The sequence below is a fragment of the Calliphora vicina genome, chromosome 2, assembly GCF_958450345.1.
Source record: "Calliphora vicina chromosome 2, idCalVici1.1, whole genome shotgun sequence".
NCBI classification, from domain to species: Eukaryota; Metazoa; Arthropoda; class Insecta; order Diptera; family Calliphoridae; genus Calliphora; species Calliphora vicina.
Genome location: NC_088781.1, coordinates 11,789,394 through 11,813,024, shown reverse-complemented (window position 1 = coordinate 11,813,024; position 23,631 = coordinate 11,789,394). Strand labels below are relative to the sequence as shown.

At 28.4% G+C, this 23,631-nt stretch overlaps 1 protein-coding gene across 14 annotated transcripts in view; it reads right to left on the bottom strand.

Annotated features, from left to right (window-relative positions):
* The window catches only part of Msp300 (Muscle-specific protein 300 kDa), a 204,422-nt gene that overhangs the window by 166,236 nt on the left and 14,555 nt on the right, over window positions 1-23,631 (bottom strand). For 5 of the 14 annotated variants that reach the window (XM_065499424.1, XM_065499425.1, XM_065499427.1 and 2 more), the window contains exon 1: window positions 19,028-22,034. The exons of 5 other annotated variants lie outside the window; for them this stretch is intronic. In XM_065499424.1, coding sequence (XP_065355496.1) covers window positions 19,028-21,185 — 2,158 coding nt within the window. In that variant the 5' untranslated portion in view covers window positions 21,186-22,034. Of the gene's footprint in view, window positions 1-19,027; window positions 22,039-23,631 lie in introns of those variants that run through there. 4 more of the 14 variants (XM_065499432.1, XM_065499433.1, XM_065499434.1 and 1 more) reach the window with 3 other exon arrangements.

Below are 23,631 nucleotides of genomic sequence, written 5' to 3'. Positions count from 1 at the left end.
GAAATCCAACTCTTTTTTTAATGTCAAACCATTGAGAATTGTTTGATAAACATTTGAGAACAATGGCATTTCCAGCTTAAAGGGGAGTTATTTCCCAATTTGTTTCAAATGTGGATTGCAAATTGTGAATAAAATATGTGAAAAAAAGATTTTTTATTAATTTAGTTTGAAATACAGTAACTATTTGAAAAGAATTCATATCAGTATTGTAAATTTCAGCTAAAATATATTGTAGTGAGAAAAAACCATGTAAGAAAAGGTTTTCTTTTTTTAAATTCAGATATAAATTTAAGTTTGAGAATTATTTGAGAATAACCTTTGTTATTAAATAGTGAAAATAGAATTATTTAAATAGTTTATTTCAAATCAACATCAAATTGAAATTATAAATTGATACAACTTTAAAAATTATGTTTGATATCAAATGAAATGAATCAATCATTCCTCAAACCATTCGCTTCTGAAAATTTGTCTGCTTGAGGGTACTTTGCAGAGCCTTGTAAGTTTAAATTTGACATCTTGGCCAAGAATATTCTCAGATATTAACAAATATGTAATTTTAAAAATGATACTAGTAGTTTTAACATTATCATTATTTATGAACATTTATTTCAACAATCACCCCACTGTACATTGTGGTTCATCAGCAAATAACACATGTAGCTATTTATTTAGATACAGACGGATATACACACATAACTACTAGCAAATACATATTTGTATAGACCATTTAAAAATAATTAAAATTAAAAAGTTTCGATTTCAACAGTTTTCGATACACCTGATGTTATTGGCTGCTAAAACGTTTGAAAAATATTGACAATTTAATAAGTGTTTTTTTTTGTTGCAGTAGTTTCGTATAAATGTCAGTTGAATGTGGCGACACATTGATTTTAAACCAACATTCCATTAAAATCAATGTGTCTGTCTGTCGGTCATTTCTAGGACGGAGTGTATGATCTCATCTAAGATTGCTGGAAATGAAATATTGTGCGAAAAAACGATACATTCAATATTGAATGTCAATGCAAGTGTTATTAATATGTATTTTTAGTTTTTTGTTTAATTTAATACTACAAATAGTTTCTGCCGAAAGATTTATTTAAATACAAAACATTTAAAATTAATAGATATAAGTTTAAGCACGTAGCTATAAACAAAATATACAACACTCTTAGAGTACTAAAAAAGTAAGAAATACCAAAGAAATCTGTATTTTTTATATTAATGCTCCCTACTTTTTCTTTTAAATAGAAAGTTAAATTCATATTTTTTTTTTTTTTATAAAATATCAGCAGTTAATACGATCCACCCACCCGCAACTTGTGTGTCTATAAACCAGATTTGATTTACATATCAGCTTAAAAGCTCAATAAAAAACTTGTCTACTACTTGTGTAAATAATGAAATTCTAGCTAATGTTAAACAAAATTGTTGAAAATCTATTATTAGCTTTACAAAAGCGGTGAGAAGACGGCACAAAAAAAAACCGTATAACCGCACTTACAGATGTTATTATACATACATATGTATATACAAATATTTACTAACTACAGCATTGAAAAATCAATACTAGTTTCTAGATAAACAGATAAAAAGAGCAGCAGCTTAAAGGTAATATGAACCCGTAAACAATAAATTAAAAAATATAAATAAAAAAAAACTTGAAATATTTTCAAACTAGTATGTGTGCTTAACAATCGCCTTCATCATATCGCCTTTTTATAGTTTAAAATTAAAACCGCTTTATTTTCAAAACTGTTCATCTAAGAAATAAGGCGCCGTTTTTTTTTTAATTAAGGAAAGATTTATTTAAATGATTTGTATTGAAATCGCACAATTTGGAAGTTCTTTTTTTGTACCAAAAATGTTGCACTTTTTCTGCCCTCTAACACATTTGGCCAATTCACAAGGTCTCTTATCATGTCATATTGTCATAATGTCCTAATATTTCACAATGATTTTTATTGCTTTTCAAGCTAAAAATGACCTAAAATAATACTACTCTTTAAGCTATGTTTATTATGTTATCGTAACCAACCAGCAGAGGCCTGCGCCTAATGCCTAAGAGTCGTTTAAGCCGAGCAGCCGAGTCGTGATACATTAGGACAATATGACTGTTAATTGACCAATTGTTTTGTTGTAAATCACACTATTTGAATACTAAGAGAGTTATCTTTTATGGAAAACATTTTACACTTTTTCTGCCCTTTGTGTTGAAATTTAAATGATTTGTATTGAAATCAGATTAATTAAAAAGATCAATTAAGAAAATTTGTTTTGAAATCACACAATTATGATACTAAGGGAAATGTCTTTTCTAGTAAAAATGTTGCACCTTTTCTGCATTTTACTCTTTTGTGTGAATGGCTAAAGCCAATTAAATTTGTTTGGAAATCACACAATTTGGACTAAGGGAGCTGTCTTTTCTGGCAAAAATGTTGCACTTTTTCTGCCCATTGTCATTTGTTGTCGACATTTAAATGATTTGTATTGAACTCACACAATTTGGAAACTTTTCTTTTATGGCAAACATTTTGCACTTTATCTGCCCTTTATTCTTTTGTGTGACTGGCTAACACATCGCTATGTAAAGTGCCAATTAAATTAGTTTAAGGCAAAAATTTTGCACTTTTTCTGCCGTTTATCCTTTTGTGTCTAAATGATTTGTATTGAAATCACACAATTTGAAAACTTTTCTTTTATGAGAACAATGTTGCACTTTTTCTGCCCTTTACTCTTTTGTGTGAATGGCTAACATATTGCTATCGAAAATACCTATTAAATTTGTTTTGAAATTTGAAATCACACAATCTTTCATGGGAAACATTTTACACTTTTTTTGCCCCTTGTGTTGAAATTTAAATGATTTGTATTGAAATCAAATTAATTAAAAAGATCAATTAAATTTGTTTGGAAATCACACAATTTGGACTAAGGGAGGTGTCTTTTCTTGCCAAAAAGTTGCAGTTTTTCTGCCTTTGTCCGTTTGTGTCAAAATTTAAACGATTTGTTTTGAAATCACACAAATTGGAAACTTTTAATGCAAAATGTGGCATTTTTTCTGCCCTTTACTCTTTTGTGTGACTGGCTAACATATTGCTTTCGAAAATACCAACTAAATATGTTTTTAAGTCACACAATTGGAATACTACTACTTTTCTGGCAGAAATGTTGCACTTTTTCTACCCTTTGACCTTTTGTGTTGAAACAAAAGGGTTGTATTTTCTGTCAAAAATTTTGCACTTTTTCTGCCCTTTGCTTTTGGTGTGTAATTTTCTGCAAAAACTCGAAACGCTAATCGACTAATGCCCGTAACTTCAACAAATAGATATCTACGGTGTAAAATACCCAGCAGATAAATTTACCTAAAAGGTAAGTTGACATTAATTTCAAATCAATATCTACGGGTAAAAATTACCAAATATTTTTACTGCATAAGTAACTAAGCTCTGATAGATATCTATTTGTTGAAATTACGGGCATAAAACATTGCATTCTTAAAATGACACGACAGTTAAATTTGTTTTATCCAAATATTTATCCAACAAAATTTTAACTTAGTTCAAAAAAAAAAAATTAATTTATTTCTGGTCCTTCGAGACCGCAGCATTTAGACACATTTGAACAATAACAATGGATAAGAAAATGTATTATTTGGTTTTTTATATTCAATCAATTGCAAGTTACTTTTAATTTCCATTTCTGAGTTACTAAAAACTGTTACGCATTGGAATATGGACTTATCGTTCTTAAATGAGGCTAGCAAATACTTCCCAAAAGGAGAAAAGGAATATTTGTTATTGTAAAACTATAAAATACAACTGCAGAAGACAGGAAATTAAATGAATTGCAGTTTAAATTGAATTAAATTGTTTTCCAAGAAATGTTTTCACACATGCTTTAATCGTCCTCAAACGACACCTTCCGAACACTTCCCAAACGCAGTTCACTTCCCAAATGTGGGGAAGATATGGTAGGAGGAGCCAGTTGCGTGGAATTATTAAAAAATAGTGTCTTTTACTCTGTCAATTGTTTTCCAAAGCAAAAATTAAAATAAATTGTTGGTCCTTCAGACGCTTTTAAACCATCGCAACGATTAGTTGAATGAATTAATTGCTTTCCCAAGTTTCTAAAAATTTTTCACATGGACAATGGACGGTCTCCAAACACTTCACAATTTTTCAAAGGCCTTATTTGCAAGCAATTTTTGTTATTGATTTAAATAAGTGCCCCATATTCAGTATTAGATTCATTACATTAAATTCAACAGATTTTCAAAGAGAAAAGTCAACATTTTCTGCTGGTCCTTAAATATCCAATCAGTCTTAATAGAGACTGTAAGTTACTGTAAGAATAATTAATATGGAATAATTTAATTGCGGTTTAAGCTCAATTAACTGTGATTGTATTCCTACTTTATCATGTAGCTGATGGTCCTTCGGGACTAAATTATTTTTAAAGTTAAACAAATCAATCTGCAGGTGCTTAAATCTGCCTTGTGAAAATGATGATTATACTTGATTATAACATAGCGTATGGTCCTTCGAAACAAGATTCTTTTTAGAGCCAAATAAGAAGAATTTTGGAGCACTATTAAACGGTTTAACACATAATTGAGAGATAACATTTACCAACTGCGAGTATACATACGACTCTCTCTATATCTTTATACCAATGTCCCATACAAATCTACTCATGATATAGGTTCATTTTTATATGCAATCTTGATTGTTAATGCTATTAAGCAACTACATATACCCTTAAATGTATAAAATTTTAAACAAATTATAATCAATCAATAATGGTTACACACGTTTTTGCTATTGTAACCATTTAAACAGTTTTTTTTTCAATCAAGTTGGGGTCTTTAAAAATAGTAGCAGACAAGACAAACTTTTTTACACGAATTCATTGTTTGCCTTAAATGATTTAAATAGTTGAAACCCCAAAAACGTATTTAAAATTCACACGCGAATTTTTGGTAGTTTTTTTCGGTTTTGTTTAATTTTTTCTTTTGTAGACTATAAATAATGTTGTCTTGTGTACATATCAATAAATAAATAATTAAGAAATCGTATGGCAACAACAAACAAACAACAACACCATCAATGGTAATAATAAAACAAATAAAAATGTTTAATTTGTTAATGATTGAACTCATGCAAAATCCCCAAATATGAATGAATAAAATATTTATTGATTAACTGACTGACTGATTTACTAACAATAGATTGGTAAGCGTGTTAATGAGAAAAATAGCAATAATAATATTTAATATTTAAATCCTACGATATCTGTTTGTAAAATAAATATGAAGTTTTGTAGTTGAACACAATAACTTGGCAGACTGTATCAACTATTGTTGGATTGTTTTAGCGTTTTAAATATTTCATTCAACATAAGTTGTAATTTGAATTCAGACAATTTTGGAAAAGTATAAATCTATATTTTGGCGCCCAGTCCAACGCCAAAACGTACACCCAGACAACAAAAATATAGTTGTACATGTCTACCATAACCATTTCTACATTTTTAAAAGTTTTTTAACAATATTATGGTCACTGTTGTGACCATAATATGTTTAAGTTGCCATTCACATGATTGTAGCAATCATATATACATATGATTTTATTACATAAACATATGTTTATGGCAATCATGTTCATTTTGAATCATTTATCATAATAAGTTATTATCATATTGTTACGAAATTGTACTTGAATTCAAATATAACGATTTTAACACGGCTGATTTAAAAGTAGCAGTGCTGTAATAGCAAATAGCAAACTGTAACATATCTGTGGGCATTATTAACATTGAATAAAAGCTTTCAGTTGACCATTGATCGTAAGTATGGCAACGCTGTTTGCTGCGACCGTATATTCGAATTCGAATATTCAGTTAAAGAACATTGTAGAAAGTACACCACAGATGGCGTATGTATTAGAAAGCTCTAGACAGTTAAAGAGCAATCTAGAGTGCAGATGGCAGATGGCAGTGTTATAAATAGTGGCAGAGGTTGCAGTCGTTAGTGAGTTTATCAGAGACGCTTTTCGAATAAACATCAACTGAGTGCTGTGTTTTTATACCCTTCACCTTCGTGAGAAGGGTTTATATAAGTTTGTCATTCTGTTTGTAATTTCTACATTTTTCATTTCCGGCCCTATAAAGTATATATGTATATTCTGGATCCTTATAGATAGCGGAGTCGATTAAGCCATGTCCGTCTGTCTGTCTGTTGAAATCAATTTTTTGTAGACCCCAGATATCTTCGGGATCCAAATCTTCAATAATTCTGTCAGACATGATTTCGAGAAGTTTGCTATTTAAAATCATCAAAATCGGTCCACAAATGGCTGAGATATGAGAAAAAAACCAGGACCTCGATTTTACCTATTTTTGACCTATATCTGGATTACTAAGACATTAATATAGACAATATGGATATCTAATGATAGATATTTCAAAGACATTTGCAACGACGTATATAAGACCATAGTAAGTTGGACCTACAATGGGTCAAAATCGGAAAAAATATTTTTTAACCCGAATTTTTTTTTTCACAAAAAAAAAATTGAAAATTTTTTTTTTCCAAAAAATTAAAAAAACAACTGGAAAAAAAATAAATTTTGTTTACCTAAAAATATTTAAAATTTTGAAGTATAATTTGGGGAAGGGTATATAAGATTTGGCACAGCCGAATATAGCACTCTTACTTGTTTTCAAGTGAATTCGTGTACATTAAAAAGTGTGTCTGTATTTCTGCGAATTTATAAACGTGTATAAAAAACATTGAGTGACTATTTAATTCTGTTGTTGTTGTACATTTTAAATAAATAAAGAGTTGTACAATTTTTAAACTACTTTTTTTTTTTTTTTTGCAATCAAAAGTATCCGGTTTATTTAAAGGAAATAAACCAATGTTTTGAAAAGGTTTGGTACTTTTTGGATATTTGAACCCTTTAGGGGTAAAAACGGGAAAATACATTTTATTACAATTGATTAAGCCAATTTTAAAATAATTTTTTAACATTTGTTCCTAAAGGCACAAACAAATTAACTAACATGGTTTTATTTGGAACACGAGTGCGAAGGTACAGATTGGACCAAATCCGGGTAAACAGTTTGGTACTTTTTTTTAAAACATACAATATTATTTCTTGAGCACATGAATACAGATTTGAGTCGTTGGAGACATAAAAAGATTTTGCCAAAATATTGCTTTGAAATTTCATACTTGAAGGGTGTTCCAAAGGGAAAAGGAAAATTGGTACATTTTCTTGTAATGGTACTTTTTTGATTGTATTGTCTTAAATTATTTAATTTGTATTTAATTTATACATAAATAGTTGAATGATATGATTCTGAGCGTTTAATGGTATTAAGCTACCAAAAAGGGAGAACTAATTCGTACTGTTTCGATCTTTAAATGGTACTTTTTGAATTTTCTATAATAAGCATTAATGGTTGTGAGTGAATGAGAATTCAAAATTTATTTTTTGTAATGGTACTTTTTGACTATTTTATAATAATGAACCTAAAATCATGAATAAGATCGAATCCACAAAAGCTGAATTTAGTGGTACCTTGCTTGCTCTAAATGGTACGTTTTGTATTTTCTATAACAATGGACACAGAAATATGAATGGTGGTGAGTGAGAATACAAAATGTGGTACTTTTTCTTTATTCTAATGATAAATTTCAAATGAGTTAGAATCCACATTATAATTAACCAATAACCCTGAAAATATGGACATGCTATCCTGAATTTGAAAAAATACACAAAGGGTAACAAAAGAGTACTTTTTCTTTCTTCTAATTGGTGTGGCGAGTCGAATGGGGCTCGCAAGTTTTTAATATTTTAGACTATTCATGAGAATATTTTAATATTTTTGATGGATTTTGATAAATCTTGAGAAGAGTATTTCGTGAAAAACTTTTTGAAAATTTAATTTTTATTGGGTAGCAAAATAATATTTAAATTTCATACCCCAAAGTACTAAAATTTATTTTTTTTTTATAAAAAACTGTTATACAGAAAATTAACAACAATATAAAAAAAATGTTACACAGAAAATTTGTCTATATAGAAAACTGTTATACACAAAATATTCTGTAGAGAAAACTGTTATACACAATATTTTTATAGAGAAAACTGTTATACACCAAATTTTACATAAAGAAAACAGTTTCCATAACTGCTATACACAAAATGTTGTATAGAAAAAACTGTTATACAAAAAAAAAAGAAAAATTTGAACATTAAAAAATATTATTTTTTGAATAATTAATGGATAATTGACCTACAAATATTTAATTAGGCATAGTACAGGCAGTAAATATAGTTATTGCGAGTTAAAATGACATTTATTTGTTTATATTACAAAGAAAATTTGTCTATATAGAAAACTGTTATACACAAAATATTCTATAGAGAAAACTGTTATACACAATATTTTTTTTTAGAGAAAACTATTATACACCAAATTTTATATAGAGAAAAAAGTTTCCGTAACTGCTATACACAAAATTTTCTATAGAAAAAAATGTTCCAAAAAAAAAAAAAATTGAACATTAAAAAATATATTTTTTATTAATAATTAATGAATAATTGACCTAAAAATATTTAATTATGCATAGTATAGGCGCTAAATATAGTTATTGCGAGTTAAAATGACATTTATTTGATTTGAGTGTTTATTTTAAAGGTTTGGTTTCTCGTACTTTAACAGCCCTATCTCTTATATTCGTTTAGAATCTGCAAGAAATCAATATAGTATTATGTGTGACCAGAACTATGATTGTCATTTTCATTCATGCGTACACAGTTTTACAGTGCCGAATATTAATTTAAATGCAATAAGTTTTTCTAGAAAACATAAAAAGATATAAAAAAATTATAATCATATTACAATTGAATCGTTTATTTCAAAAACCAGTCAAGCAACAAATTATTGATATTGACTAAATGAAAGAATACTTCCGAGCAAGCATAAAAATACTTTTACAAAATTTATATTTTTGTATATGAAAGTTAGCCATTTGATAAATATGAAACTCTTTTTATCTGTATTAATATGTATGTATTTAAAACATAATATAAAGTTAGCACTTGTCTGGTTTCTGAAACAAACAACCATCACTATTGTAAATTTCATATGAAATATTCTAATTTTATTAGGAACTTTAAAAGTAAAATGACAAATTATACATTTTAAAGAGTTTAAATCATATTCATATATTTAATTTTTTTATATTAAACGCTGTATTTACCTTTACAAAATAGTAATCGCTCAATAACTAAATTTTGGATTTTTTGTTGCTTGACTGGTTTTTGAAATAAACGATTCAATTGAGCAATAGTTAGAAACTTAGCCTTATTAGAAAAGGAATTGCTTTTAAATTTTAATTCTCTTAGATATTCACAATAAAAACTCGAAAATCTAGGCTTAAATTTTGAAAATTTAATTAATAATATTTTCAATTTAAAATATGTTATAAAGTTCTAAAAATGCAGTAACATTTTATCTAATATTTCTAGATTTGAATTGCATCTAAACTAATGACTTTGACTATAACAAAGTATGGGATTTGGGTTTTCTTTTCTTTTTTTATTATAATTATTATTTATTACGAATATTAAAATTGAAATACAACCAAACACCATTAATTTATTCGCAGAGTTTCTGTTTTATATTCTTGTTTATTATTTTTACTCTTTTTTTTTTGTACGTACCAACCAACAAATGAATAAATACAAGTCATAACCTAAATCCAAAAAGTAGACAAGGGTGGGGCTTGGTTTGACTTGGCCTTCTTATGGATTGAATGCCATTTTAACTTGTTCTGTTTGGTTTTATATGTTAGTGCGCTTACACATGAAACGTACAACAAAACTATATAAAGTTCTCGAAATGGTTTTATGTCGTTTGGCCAGGCCAGACCACAACACATCACATCATTGTCCATGCATTTCGTGCTTGTTTTCCATTTTTTTTTTTGTTTTAAGGAGTAGCTGAGGGAGGAATCGTTGGCGTTCTAAAGCTTTAAGAATTTTTAAGTAATTTGAGTATTGAATTTAGTTGGTTATCAAAAATGTGTTTCTAATAACACGCATTCTAAATATAAACTTTCCTACATTTATGCGGTTAGTATTATAAATGCCATTCCTTATCTGCTTTTAGTTTGGCATTATTGTGCTATTTTTTGTTTAGCAAATAAAACAAATAATTAAGTAGTATGTAGGTTTTACAAATTAACAAAATATGTGCTAATAAATAATATAACAAATAAAGCAAATAATTACGGTTGAACTTTAACATTAAATGCAACTAATTGAGTAAATTTTTATCTTCTTTATATCTTGTCATATAATAATCGATTGAATTATCAATTGTATTCAAGAGAATTAGTAGTTTTAGAATTCGTATAGTTTTTAAATCTACTAAAACAAGACAATCAAAAATTATATTGAACTACGACCCCTTAAAATATGATGAGAAACTGTTAATACTGTTCTACCGATACTACAATGGTATGTGCTCTGCAGAATTTAGGGCCCACCAATTCGTTGTCGACTGGACAGTGGATCGCACAACACATTACAGAGAAAATTCGTTCTTTAGCCGTACTGTCCGTATGTGGAATAAGCTTCCTCCTGAAGACTTTCCTGTCACTTTCAATATAGGAAAATTCAAATCTAATGTCCACAAACACTACTCCCTCTATCCTCCCTCCCATAACCTATTTTCCTAGTTCCAACACAATGCTTTGCATGAGTAGGAGTCACCCCTGAGTGCTGGTCCAAGAAAAAAAATAAAAAAGTAGAAGAGCAAAATTTAATTTTTTTTCGAAATTGTTTTTTTAAATTTTTCCAATTTTTTTTTTAATTTTTTCCAAATTTTTTTTTTATAGTTTTAATTTTTTTTTTTTTGACAACAAAATTTATGAGATAAATAAAACATTCGTGTTAAATTTTTTCCCAATTTTTACCCATTGTATGTCCAACTTACTATAGCGTTATATACATCGTTGCAATGGACTTTAAAATATAGATATAGACCAAAAATCGAGGTTCTCCCGCAACCGAGCCGGAAGAATTTCCGATATATTGATGTATGAATCATGTAAGTTATTTGGTTGATTTTAACATACAGACGGATAGACGGACACGCTATCTATAACGATCCAGAATATATACGCAAATGAAAAATGTAGAAATTACAAACGGAATGACATACATATGTATGTATGTCAAAACGACATAATCTTAAATTCTGAAATGGTGGCATTTCAAAGACTTTCATGTAATACCAATGTTTATAACTAGAGAGGAATTACTCTGCTTAACACCATATACAAGATACTGGCAGTCATAGTACAGGGAAGTAACACAAAATAAAATAGAGAACAATTTGCGAAATGAACAGGCAGGTTTCCGGCCAGATAGTAGCTGCTTAGATCCGGCCAATACTCTACGCATTATAATGGAGCAATCTATAGAATGGCGTACCCACCTGTATCTACTGTTCAATGACTTCAAGAAAGCCTGCGATACCATCAGACGAACTGATGTATGGAAAGCATTGAGTAGGAATGGAGTACCCGAGAAAATAATTCGAATCAATCTCTCTCTAAACAGACTTCGCTTATTATATCATACAGCACGATGTTGAACAGTTGAGGCGATAAAGGGCATTCAAAATCATAAGAATTAACAATGTTAGCACAGAGTACATCATGCATGTGTAATGTCTACTCTGTTGTATGCAAGTAAAACCTGGCTAATATCGAGCACAATTACGCAAAAATTACAGGTATTCATCAAAAAATGCCTCAGAATCACTTGCAGAATATTCTGGCCCATCACCAACACGGATCTCTGAAACTTAAGCAATGAGGAACCCATACTGAAACAAATCAAACGCTGAAAATGGAGGTGGATCTGACATACTATCATGAAGATGCCCAATAGTATTACAAGGATGGAGCTAGAGTGGAATCTTCAAGGCTCAAGAAGCCATGGCCGACCCAAGAACACATGGATATTCCAAGAACTAAGACAATATAGTCTTACGTGGGAAGGCACGAAAACAACAGCAGCAAACCGAGTAAGATGAAGATGCTTTGTAGAAGCCATATGCTCCAAAAAGGGTTATGGAGAAAAACAAAATAAAAATATAAGTTAATATTTGGTTAAAGATAGTGTACAACCAAAACTTATAATATGACTCCGAATATGCTTAAATTCCGGAAAGGACTGCATAGTTTTCACAAAAATAAATATTCACTGCAACTTGTTTCAGTATATTTTCGAAATTTATTTGAAAATTTGTACTTTAAGAAGAGCAAAGATTTCAATTTTTTTTTTTGGTTTCAGAAATCAAAATCAGCAGTTTCGCGTCCTTGAAAAAAAATTACATTGAACATTTTGTATTAAAATTCCATTAATATTTAAACAAACCAGGAACTTTCCGAAGAACCTTGATAATAAAATAAACTACAAAAGGAAATCTAATGTTTATAAAAAAAAACACTAAATATTTCAATTCTAAAAGGTTTGTTCCAGTACAACAATATTTTAAGTTGAAATTGAGAAAATATCAATTTATATTAAGAAAATCTAAATGATATTGAGAAAATAAAAAACAGAAATGAAAACAGCATACCAATACCAAAATAATTTTTTTTTTCCTTTTTAAATTAAAACTTTACGGTTAAGGGGAGGGAAATTTCCTTTTTTTACCCCTGGATCCGCGCCTGGGTTTTTTTTTATTTTCTCAAGATGAAATGGTATTCCTTATCTTCAATTTGAATTTTCGCAATATTAGTTTGGATTTTCTCAATTTCAACCTAAAAAAATGCTGTAGTCAGATTGACAGGTGTCACGTGAGCTAGTTTCCGTGTTGAAAACTAACTATTTCTGACAACAAAAAAAAAACATGTAATTCTGATTCGTACTGAATATAAATTTGAATTTTGTTTTAAAAATGACAATGCAATAGTGCAAATAAATGAGGACTTTCACGGACCGTTTGTAGATGTAGTTGTATAATGATATTATCTGTTATATAACTGCTTATTATCTAGTTAATAGTTGTTACTTACAACAGCTTCTATGAGACCTAACTATCAATGAGCTATATTATAAAGTAAAGAGATTTTTATAAGCGATTGTGTTAAGTACTTCATGTTGAAATTGAGAAAATATCCATTTATATTAAGAAAATGTAATTGATATGAAGAAAATAAAAACTGAAATGAAGAAATCCCAATTTAATATAGAGAAAATAATAATTAAAAACAATTCAATTTCATATTTGGTTTTGTGAAATACAATTTTCATAAGATGATGAGTCTCCACTGACATCATGTTGTTAAAATAATGACTTCAAATGATATTGTGTAAGTAGTGAAGTGTCATCATTTATAATATTAACTCATTAAATTTAATATTAACCCTAAAAAAACTTGGTAATGACTTGAAATTAATTAACAACTTACTTTTCAATGACTACTTCATACCATCTGCACTACTTAGAAGTAGTTTGGTAATGGTTAACATTTAAACTGATATATAAGTTCTTAGTTGTTTAAGAAATTCATAATATTCATTCAATATCTAAATGATTACATTTTTGATAATTAAAATCTATACAAATTGATTAAAAAAAAATTTCCATCGTTCAATATATTTTTGATAACATCTTAGAAAATGAAAAAAGAATAATTGTTTAAATAAGCGTTTGTGGTAAGTACTTTCCTCCAATGACACTACCGTGTTGAAGTAATGAGTTACGGTTTTTTGTCACACAGAACAAACTGTTTGGATAGTGATTACTTACTAATCAAAATTTTCTGTTGTGGCAAACATAAATAAATTGTGGTGTGAAAAATTCAGAAATTCTTTTGTGTCAACAGAATCGTTCGAATCACAAGAAATCGTTTTTTCTGTGCATAAATAATACTTCGAGAAGAAAACGTATAAAGAATTTCAAGAAAAAAATCTCCCAGAAATTTCTAAAAATAATATTCCCGGTAATTTCCGCAAAATTTTTACCGAATAGGAACCCTAAATGTCAGGTAAATGAAGCTTCTTACTCAGTTAATTATTGGTAGCAGTATTTTAATATAATTGTTTAATTTTCTTAATGCTCAAAACGTTTAAACAGAAAATTGATTTTTATTTTGCTAATATTTACAAATTATATCGAAAGGTTTATCCAGTTGCATCACATAGTGGTGAGATCACCACAAGTAGTAAGTAAGAAAAATAAATTGTACAAAAATAAAATATTCATTACTTTTTTAGGAGACCTCTTTCTAAGCATTAAAAACAACCCAACTAACAGTAGCCACTAACTAGCACTGTCGCAATCATCATCATCATAATCATTATTATTTTCAAATATAAAATTCATTATCATGACAACAAGTAAGTAGTAGAAGACCCTTGTACATTGTACAACTATGTACTTGTACATACTAATAATAAGTGGTACAATGAATTGAATTTATTGAATCACTAACTGCCAAGTGCCCATCATCAGTGGCGAAATGAAAAAAAATAAAACAAAAACAAACCAAAAATTTGTTGTTGACTAAATTACAGGCTACTAAAAATAAAAAGTAAATAAAATAACAAAATTTGTATATAAAAAAAACATCGGATGTATGTGTAAATAAATAAATGAATAAATAGTATTTTTGTTTATTTATTATCTCACACCGGCATCCAGTTATAATAAAATAATAAAATTAACAACGGGCCTCACATTAAAAATGGAAATTAAATACAAAAATTATTCAGCAAGTTTATATTTGAAAATCGAAACAGTAGAAATGATGTCATTTGTATGTATTTTTTATTATTTCAACTCTTACATCAAGAGTTTTTTTATTTTTTTGGTTTTTGAACAAAAATGTTCAACTGCGTAAAATATCGATCATTGTTACGTTTACGAAGGAGAAAGAAAAAAAGGTAGCACCACTGCTGCTACTAATTAACCAAGCCTTCATCCCCTTTTAACAAAAAGACTTTTCTATTTTCTTTTCTTTTTTTGTGGGTTTTTCTTTTTCATTCATAGATTAGGAAAATGTATGCATTTCATGCAAGTAGTTAAAGGTGAATTAAATAATATAAATTTTTCATTTGTCTAGGTAAACAATGATTAATGTCTGGTTGTTTGTTACTAGAGTTGTCGGCATTCGAATAATCGAGTTAAAAATCGAGTTTTATTCGAATGAAAATTTTTCAATTTACAATAGAAAAAAAATATATTCTATCAATAATTGTCGATTAATCGAATAAATTTATTCGAATAATCGAGAAAAATTATATTTTTTTTATTCGAATGAATAACATTTTTCAATTTACAATAAAATAAAAAAATTATTCGATTAATAATTTTAGATTAAATTTATTCAAATAAAAATTATTCGAATAATCGAGTAAAAAATATATTTTTTATTCGAAAACAACATTTTTCAATTTACAATAGAATAAAAAAAAATTCTATCAATAATTGTCGATTAATCGAATACATAGTCGATTAAATTTATTCGAATAATCGAGTAAAAAATATATTTATTTATTCGATTGAATAACATTTTTCAATCTAGAATAAAAAAATTATTCGATTAATCGAATAGTCGATTAAATTTATTCGAATACAAATTATTCGAATAATAGAGTAAAAAATATATTTTTTTTTATTTTAATGAGTAACATTATTCTAGTCAGAATAAAATAATTATTCTATCAATAATTGTCGATTAATCGAATATTCGATTAAATTTATTCGAATAATCGAAAAAAAAATATTTTTTTTATTCGAATGAATAACATTTTTCAATTTACACTAGAATAAAAAAATTATTCGATCAATATTTGTCTATTAAATTTATGCGAATACAAATTATTCGAATAATCGAGAAAAAAATATATTTTTTTTATTCGAATGAATAACATTTTTTCATTTAGAATAAAAAAAATATTCGATCAATAATTGACGATTAATGGAATAGTCGATTAAATTTATTCGAATACAAATTATTCAAATAATAGAGAAAAAAAATATTTTTTTTATTCGAATGAATAACATTTTTCAATTTACAAATAATTGTCGATTAATAATATTCGATTAAATTTATTCGAATAATCGAGTAAAAAATATATTTTTTATTCGAATGAATAGCATTTTTCAATTTAGAATAAAAAAAAATATTCGATTAATAGAATAGTCGATTAAATTTATTCGACTACAAATTATTCGAATAATCGAGAATTTTTTTTAATTCGTATGAACATCATTTTTCCATTTAGAATAAAAAAATTAATAGATCAATAATTGTCGATTAATCGAATAGTCGATTAAATTTATACGAATACAAATTATTCGAATAATCGAGTAAAAAATTATTTTTTTTATTTGAATGAATAACATTTTTCAATTTAGAATAAAAAAAATATATTCGATCAATAATTGTCGATTAATCGAATAAATTTATTCGAATAATCGAGAAAAATTATATTTTTTTTATTCGAATGAATAACATTTTTCAATTTACAATAAAATAAAAAAATTATTCGATTAATAATTTTAGATTAAATTTATTCAAATAAAAATTATTCGAATAATCGAGTAAAAAATATATTTTTTATTCGAAAACAACATTTTTCAATTTACAATAGAATAAAAAAAAATTCTATCAATAATTGTCGATTAATCGAATACATAGTCGATTAAATTTATTCGAATAATCGAGTAAAAAATATATTTATTTATTCGATTGAATAACATTTTTCAATCTAGAATAAAAAAATTATTCGATTAATCGAATAGTCGATTAAATTTATTCGAATACAAATTATTCGAATAATAGAGTAAAAAATATATTTTTTTTTATTTTAATGAGTAACATTATTCTAGTCAGAATAAAATAATTATTCTATCAATAATTGTCGATTAATCGAATATTCGATTAAATTTATTCGAATAATCGAAAAAAAAATATTTTTTTTATTCGAATGAATAACATTTTTCAATTTACACTAGAATAAAAAAATTATTCGATCAATATTTGTCTATTAAATTTATGCGAATACAAATTATTCGAATAATCGAGAAAAAAATATATTTTTTTTATTCGAATGAATAACATTTTTTCATTTAGAATAAAAAAAATATTCGATCAATAATTGACGATTAATGGAATAGTCGATTAAATTTATTCGAATACAAATTATTCAAATAATAGAGAAAAAAAATATTTTTTTTATTCGAATGAATAACATTTTTCAATTTACAAATAATTGTCGATTAATAATATTCGATTAAATTTATTCGAAAAATCGAGTAAAAAATATATTTTTTATTCGAATGAATAGCATTTTTCAATTTAGAATAAAAAAAAATATTCGATTAATAGAATAGTCGATTAAATTTATTCGACTACAAATTATTCGAATAATCGAGAATTTTTTTTAATTCGTATGAACATCATTTTTCCATTTAGAATAAAAAAATTAATAGATCAATAATTGTCGATTAATCGAATAGTCGATTAAATTTATACGAATACAAATTATTCGAATAATCGAGTAAAAAATTATTTTTTTTATTTGAATGAATAACATTTTTCAATTTAGAATAAAAAAAATATATTCGATCAATAATTGTCGATTAATCGAATAATCTATTATATTTATTTGAATAATCTAGATAAAAATATATTGTTTTAATGGAATGAATAACATTTTTAATTTTACAATAGAATAAAAAAATATTCTACCAATAATTGTCGAATAATCGAGTAAAAAATATATTTATTTATTCGATTGAATAACATTTTTCAATCTAGAATAAAGAAATTATTCGATTAATCGAATAGTCGATTAAATTTATTCGAATACAAATATTCGAATAATAGAGTAAAAAATATATTTTTTTTATTTGAATGAATAACATTTTTCAATTTACACTAGAATAAAAAATTATTCAATCAATAATTGACGATTAATCGAATAGTCGATTAAATTTATTCGAATACAAATTATTCAAATAATAGAGAAAAAGAATATATTTTTTATTCGAATGAATAACATTTTTCAATTTACAAATGAGTAAAAAATTATTCGATCAATAATTGTCGATTAAATTTATTCGAATGAACAACATTTTTCCATTTAGAGTAAAAAAATTATTCGATCAATAATTGTCGATTAATCGAATATTCGATTAAATTTATTCGAACAATCGAGTAAAAAATATATTTTTTTATTCGAATGAATAGCAATTTTCAATTTAGAATAAAAAATTATTCGATTTTTTATTCGACTACAAATTATTCGAATAATCGAGAATTTTTTTTTATTCGTATGAACATCAGTTTTCCATTTAGAATAAAAAAATTATTCGATCAATAATTGTCGATTAAATTTACAAGAATAGAAATTATTCGAATAATCGAGCAAAAAATTATTTTTTTATTTGAATGAATAACATTTTTCAATTTAGAATAAAAAAATATATTCGATCAATAATTGTCGATTAATCGAATAATCGATTATATTTATTCGAATAATCTAGTTAAAAATATATTGTTTTATTGGAATGAATAACATTTTTAATTTTACAATAGAATAAAAAAATTATCTGATCAATAATTGTCGATTAATCGAATATTCGATTAAACCGAAACTAATATTTTGGCTAATCCGAAACCAACCAAAACTTTTCAAATGTGCTATTAATTGTTGTTTAAATTTAGAGCATGTTTCAGCTCATTTCAATGTTTTGCCCACTTTAGATGATTGTGTACTCACTCTATTAATCTTGATTTTTTATCTTGAACTGAGAAGTGTTCAAATTCGAAAAGAAAAAGTATGAAATTTTTCGAAACGTTTGAATTATCAAGGACATTTTGAAAATTAATCAATCACTTAAAAAAAAACATTATACACTTTTATTCGATTAATATATGAAACTCGACTAATTGAGATCCCTATTTTGATTACGTTACCTCTTTTCTCCTTGATGTGCGTATCATATTGAGAGTTACTGCGAGCAAATTTTATTGCTGCCATTGTGGATTGGATTTCTTGGTATTCGTTAGAGGACGCAGCAGTAGTAGCAGTACTTTGGTGTTGTTGTGTCTGAGTCGGAGTCAGAGACTTATGCAAAGTACTGCAGCTAGAGGCACCTAAGGCGCCACCGGCAATCGTTGGGGTTATTGCACTTTCTACACTTGCACTTGCTTGTTTAGAGGAATATTGCTGTGGAGTTGTGGAGCTAGTTGGTACAATTACAATGCTGCTGGCAGCAGCACCCTCCGTATCCGAATCGTCACTTATGGTTTCGCGTAATTTATCGGTTTTATAGCCGAGTTCACCAGTACCGTGACCGAGACCGTCGCGACCATAACCCACTATTTCGAGACGTTTTTTCAAAGCATCGTGCTCTGAGTCGACGACCGGCGTTTGCGTTTCCGTTTCTAGTTTCGTTAGCTTGTGCGTAGCGGTGGTTTTTGTTAGCGATTTGCCAATCCTAGAGGAGCTAGAGGAGACAGGTGTTGAGGTGGAGCCAGAAATAGTTTGTTTTGTTACAAATCTATGCGATTCTTCTGGAGACGTAGAACCTTGCGATTGTATCGTTTTCGAAATACTGATATTTTTACAAGGAGTTTCAACGTTTTCCAATGATTCACGTTGATGTTTATGGGACGTTGTTGTTATTTTTGTGGTAGTCTTGGTAGTGTAGGCAGCGGTGGATGAGGAGGAGGAGTTGCTATAATGTTGTTGCGTTTGCCATGGCATTTGTTCATGTTTGGTTTCCAGGCTAACCGTACGACGTTTGGGGTTGTTGCTAGTTGTGCCAACAATAATGTCAATGTTAGGGGGTGTTTCCAAAGTAACCGTTTCACCAGCTGCTGAAGTTGCTTTAAAATGACGTTCACTTGTTACTTTATAATCAGTTACATCGTACGAATCGTCTGTGCTAAACACATCCATTTGATCGTCCTCGTTTTCCAGTTTTATTAAAATTCTACGTCCTCCGGCTGTCATATCTACCGAACGCGAAGGAGTTGTAGCTCTCATTTCTCGCTGAGGAGAAGCACGTGGCGAGAAATAACCCTCACCATGACGAAAGATTTTCTCTTCATGTTTGCGGCCATCAGTGGTCATAGAAGAGGTGACTATGGTTTTTACCCCATCAGCTGCTATAACTTCTCTGACTGTCTTTTCACCTTCTAAGAAACGGGCAGAAGCCACTTTACCATCATCTACTTGTGGGGAATGTCTTTTGGTGGTGCGTAAAGTCACATTAAATGGGGAAGAGCTTGACATGTCTTCTGGTGTGGGAGGATTTCTGCGATAACGCTGAGTTGTGCGTAGTGTTACATTAAACGGACTTTTGGTGGAATGTTCTTCCAATTCAATGCGTCCTGTTACCGCTCCTGGGGATATTTTACTGGTGGTCTTTAGAGTAACGTTAAAAGGGCTAGCAGTGTGTTCTTCGTGGATTTCCACCTTACGGGCCGGCGATTGAGGTGTGGCTCTTAATTGTATTTGCTGGAAAGCCAATTTAGCGGCCTCAGCTTCGGCCAAACCACGCTTACGTTCTTCTCGCAGACGCTTTTCAATTTCATAAACGTCTATGTCAAAGGGATTGTCCGTGTCAATACTTATATCAATGTCGGTGTTATCAGTGGAGCTTTTGAGGCTTTCCTCACTCATGTGTTCAGCTGATCTTTTAATTCCTCCCTCGCCCGAGTACCAGGCCTTTTCATAAATGGCCACTTTCTGTTTCAAACGTAAAGGTGTGGTTGGAGTCTTTGGCCTGCCCAAAGCGTCATATCCCTCCACCAAGTACTCATGGGAACTTGAAGTAGTTGTCTTAATAGTTTTCGTTATGGTGCGGGATACCGTAGATGTTTCCTGCATGGATTCATCATACACTAACCCTTTATTGCTGCTGGCTTCGTCAATGGTCTCAAAATCCGTTTGCCTTTGGCCTTGGCTAACATATGGTTGAGTTGCATCCACATTTGATGATGATGACGACTCAACAGCTGTTTCCACCAAACGGCGTTTGCGCACTGCTGGTATTGGCCTGTGGCCCTCACCCACCCCCATTGGTGGTGGGTCTTCCTCATGTCTCTCATCTGTTGTATTATCCATGGTCGTCTAGCATTTACTCCAAGTTTAATTCAAATTTACACTTAATCAATACCTTCTTCATACACTACAACATGCCTCTACTCTAGAAGAAAAGTAATCGTAACAAAAATTGATTTTTTCCTCTAGGACGTACGAATGAATGCCGGCAAAAGCGAGCAGCCACTACTAACTAGTATTTTCTGTAGTACACTTTTTTCTTATTGAAATTTTTTGTTAGAAATTTTATTTGTGCGAGTACAATCAGTTGAAATATTTATTTGTTTACACTTTTGTAACTGCTTTTCTTTTTTTTTTCTTTAACTACAAATTATTTTCATTTGCGTTTTTTCTCTAATTACTTTTTAAGATTTTTTTATTTCTTTACTCGTATCCGTAAAATGCAAGTGTAGTTTTTTAATAACCCAATTTGAAACTGGTTTTTCTTCATCTATTTTTCATATAACTCTTCTTTTTTTAGGGCCTCATTAGGGCGTTTTTAATTTTGTGTTATTTTATAACAACTTTTTTTCAAATACAATTAAAAAATCATCATATCATTTACACACTATTTTTTTGTGTTTGTTTGTTTGCTTCTCAAAACAACGTTCTATCTCGTTTGATGAATTATTTTTTTTTGTAGTTTTAAGTTTTTCCAATCCGTTGCGGCTGAAAGCCGTTTCGTTACTGAATCAATTTTGAGTCGAACTTAGCGTACATACCTTGAGTGCGCAGTTATTTTTCAATAGACAAAAACAAAACAAATAAATTTCAATAAAATGTAGATAGAAGCGGCAAACCAGGGTGTGAGAGTAAATGCGTACAGCGGCAGACCGATAGGCAAGCGATGCCAAGTTAGCTCTCTTTACGCTCCAGATGTAGAGGTTTTTAACCACTTAAATGCGGATTTTGAAATGGAGAGTTTTGTTTAAAAAAAAGTTAATTTAGCGGCTTTTTTATACCAATATTATGGTATTAAATTTTTGAAGTTGTTTCAAACATTTAAAATTTACCACTCAATACCAAGTTTGATCTCTCTTTGCACATCCACCCTTTATCAATTTTAACAAAGGTACTTCAAAACAAGTATATACCCTTCACCAAATTATACTTCAAAATAAAAATTTTAAATATTTTAGGTGAACAAAAAAAAAAAAAAAACAATTTTTTTTTCCAGTTTTTTAATTTTTTGGAAAAAAATTTCCGAGTTGTTTTTTTAAATTTAAAAATTTTCGGGTTAAAAATTATTTTTCCCGATTTTGACTCATTGTAGGTCCAACTTACTATGGTCTTATATACGTCGTGGCAAAGGTCTTTGAAATATCTATCATTAGATATCCATATTGTCTATATTTATGACTGAGTAATCCAGATATAGGTCAAAAATCGATGTTGTCCTGGTTTTTTCCTCATATCTCAGCCAGTTGTGGACCGATTTTTGAAGATTTGGAAGAAGATATCAGGGGTCTTCAGAAAATTGATTTCAACAAACAAATCGACTCCGCTATCTATTTCAATTGCTTGACACTGGATTCAAGGTTTGAATTGCACTTGATTTCGATTTCAATTCCAGTGAAAATGCTTATTAGGAGTATTATTGTCATTATTTTCTCTAGATAACAATTCGTTTAAGAACTTCAAATTTCAATTGGTATTTAGAAAAGAAAATTTGTCTGTTTCAAATAAACATTTTTGCTGGAATTCAAGTTGAATGCAAGTGTAATTCAAGCCTTGAATCCAGTGACAAGCAATCGAATTATAGTTGTATTACACTTTCTATCAATAACATTCTCCAGTATAAAGGAAACATAAATTATTTGAAAAATATTTAATTTTTAAAACATAATTAAATTTGCATTCAAGTCAAATTCCAACAAAAATTTCAAGAGCTTGAATTTTTAGTGATTTAATGTTTTTTTGGGATTTCTCTGTTTTTGTCACACAGAGACATAGTTATGGATTTAGGGGAGAAAATGTATTGCTAATCAACTGATTCAGTCTATAATATCTGTCGATAAAATCTATGGATATAAGTGAATCATTCGATCAGCAACGAATCTGTTTTATCTGTTCAGAAATAATACTGCAACTTTAAGAGGAAAACTTATAAAGAAATTACAGAAAGTTCCCTTTAATTTGTAAATAAATATTCCCGAGAAAAGCAGGCAAATTTTCCATGAATTTAAAATAAATTTTGTAGAAATGTTAGCAATTCATTGCAATATATTTTATAATAACAGAAGCTGATCAAATCCACATAATATTGGATTAAAATCTAAAAGGTGTCAATTTCCTCCTCCACTAAAAAGTCAATTTAAAGAAGTGGTCGGCATAAAGAGAACATGGATTAAATTAAAAATTTAATCCATGTTGTAATCTGTCTAGCTATTTATTGTTTCATATTTAATAATTTGAATGAACTTCGTTGACACTTGCGATGCTTACAGAATATAACTGATCATGTTCGGCC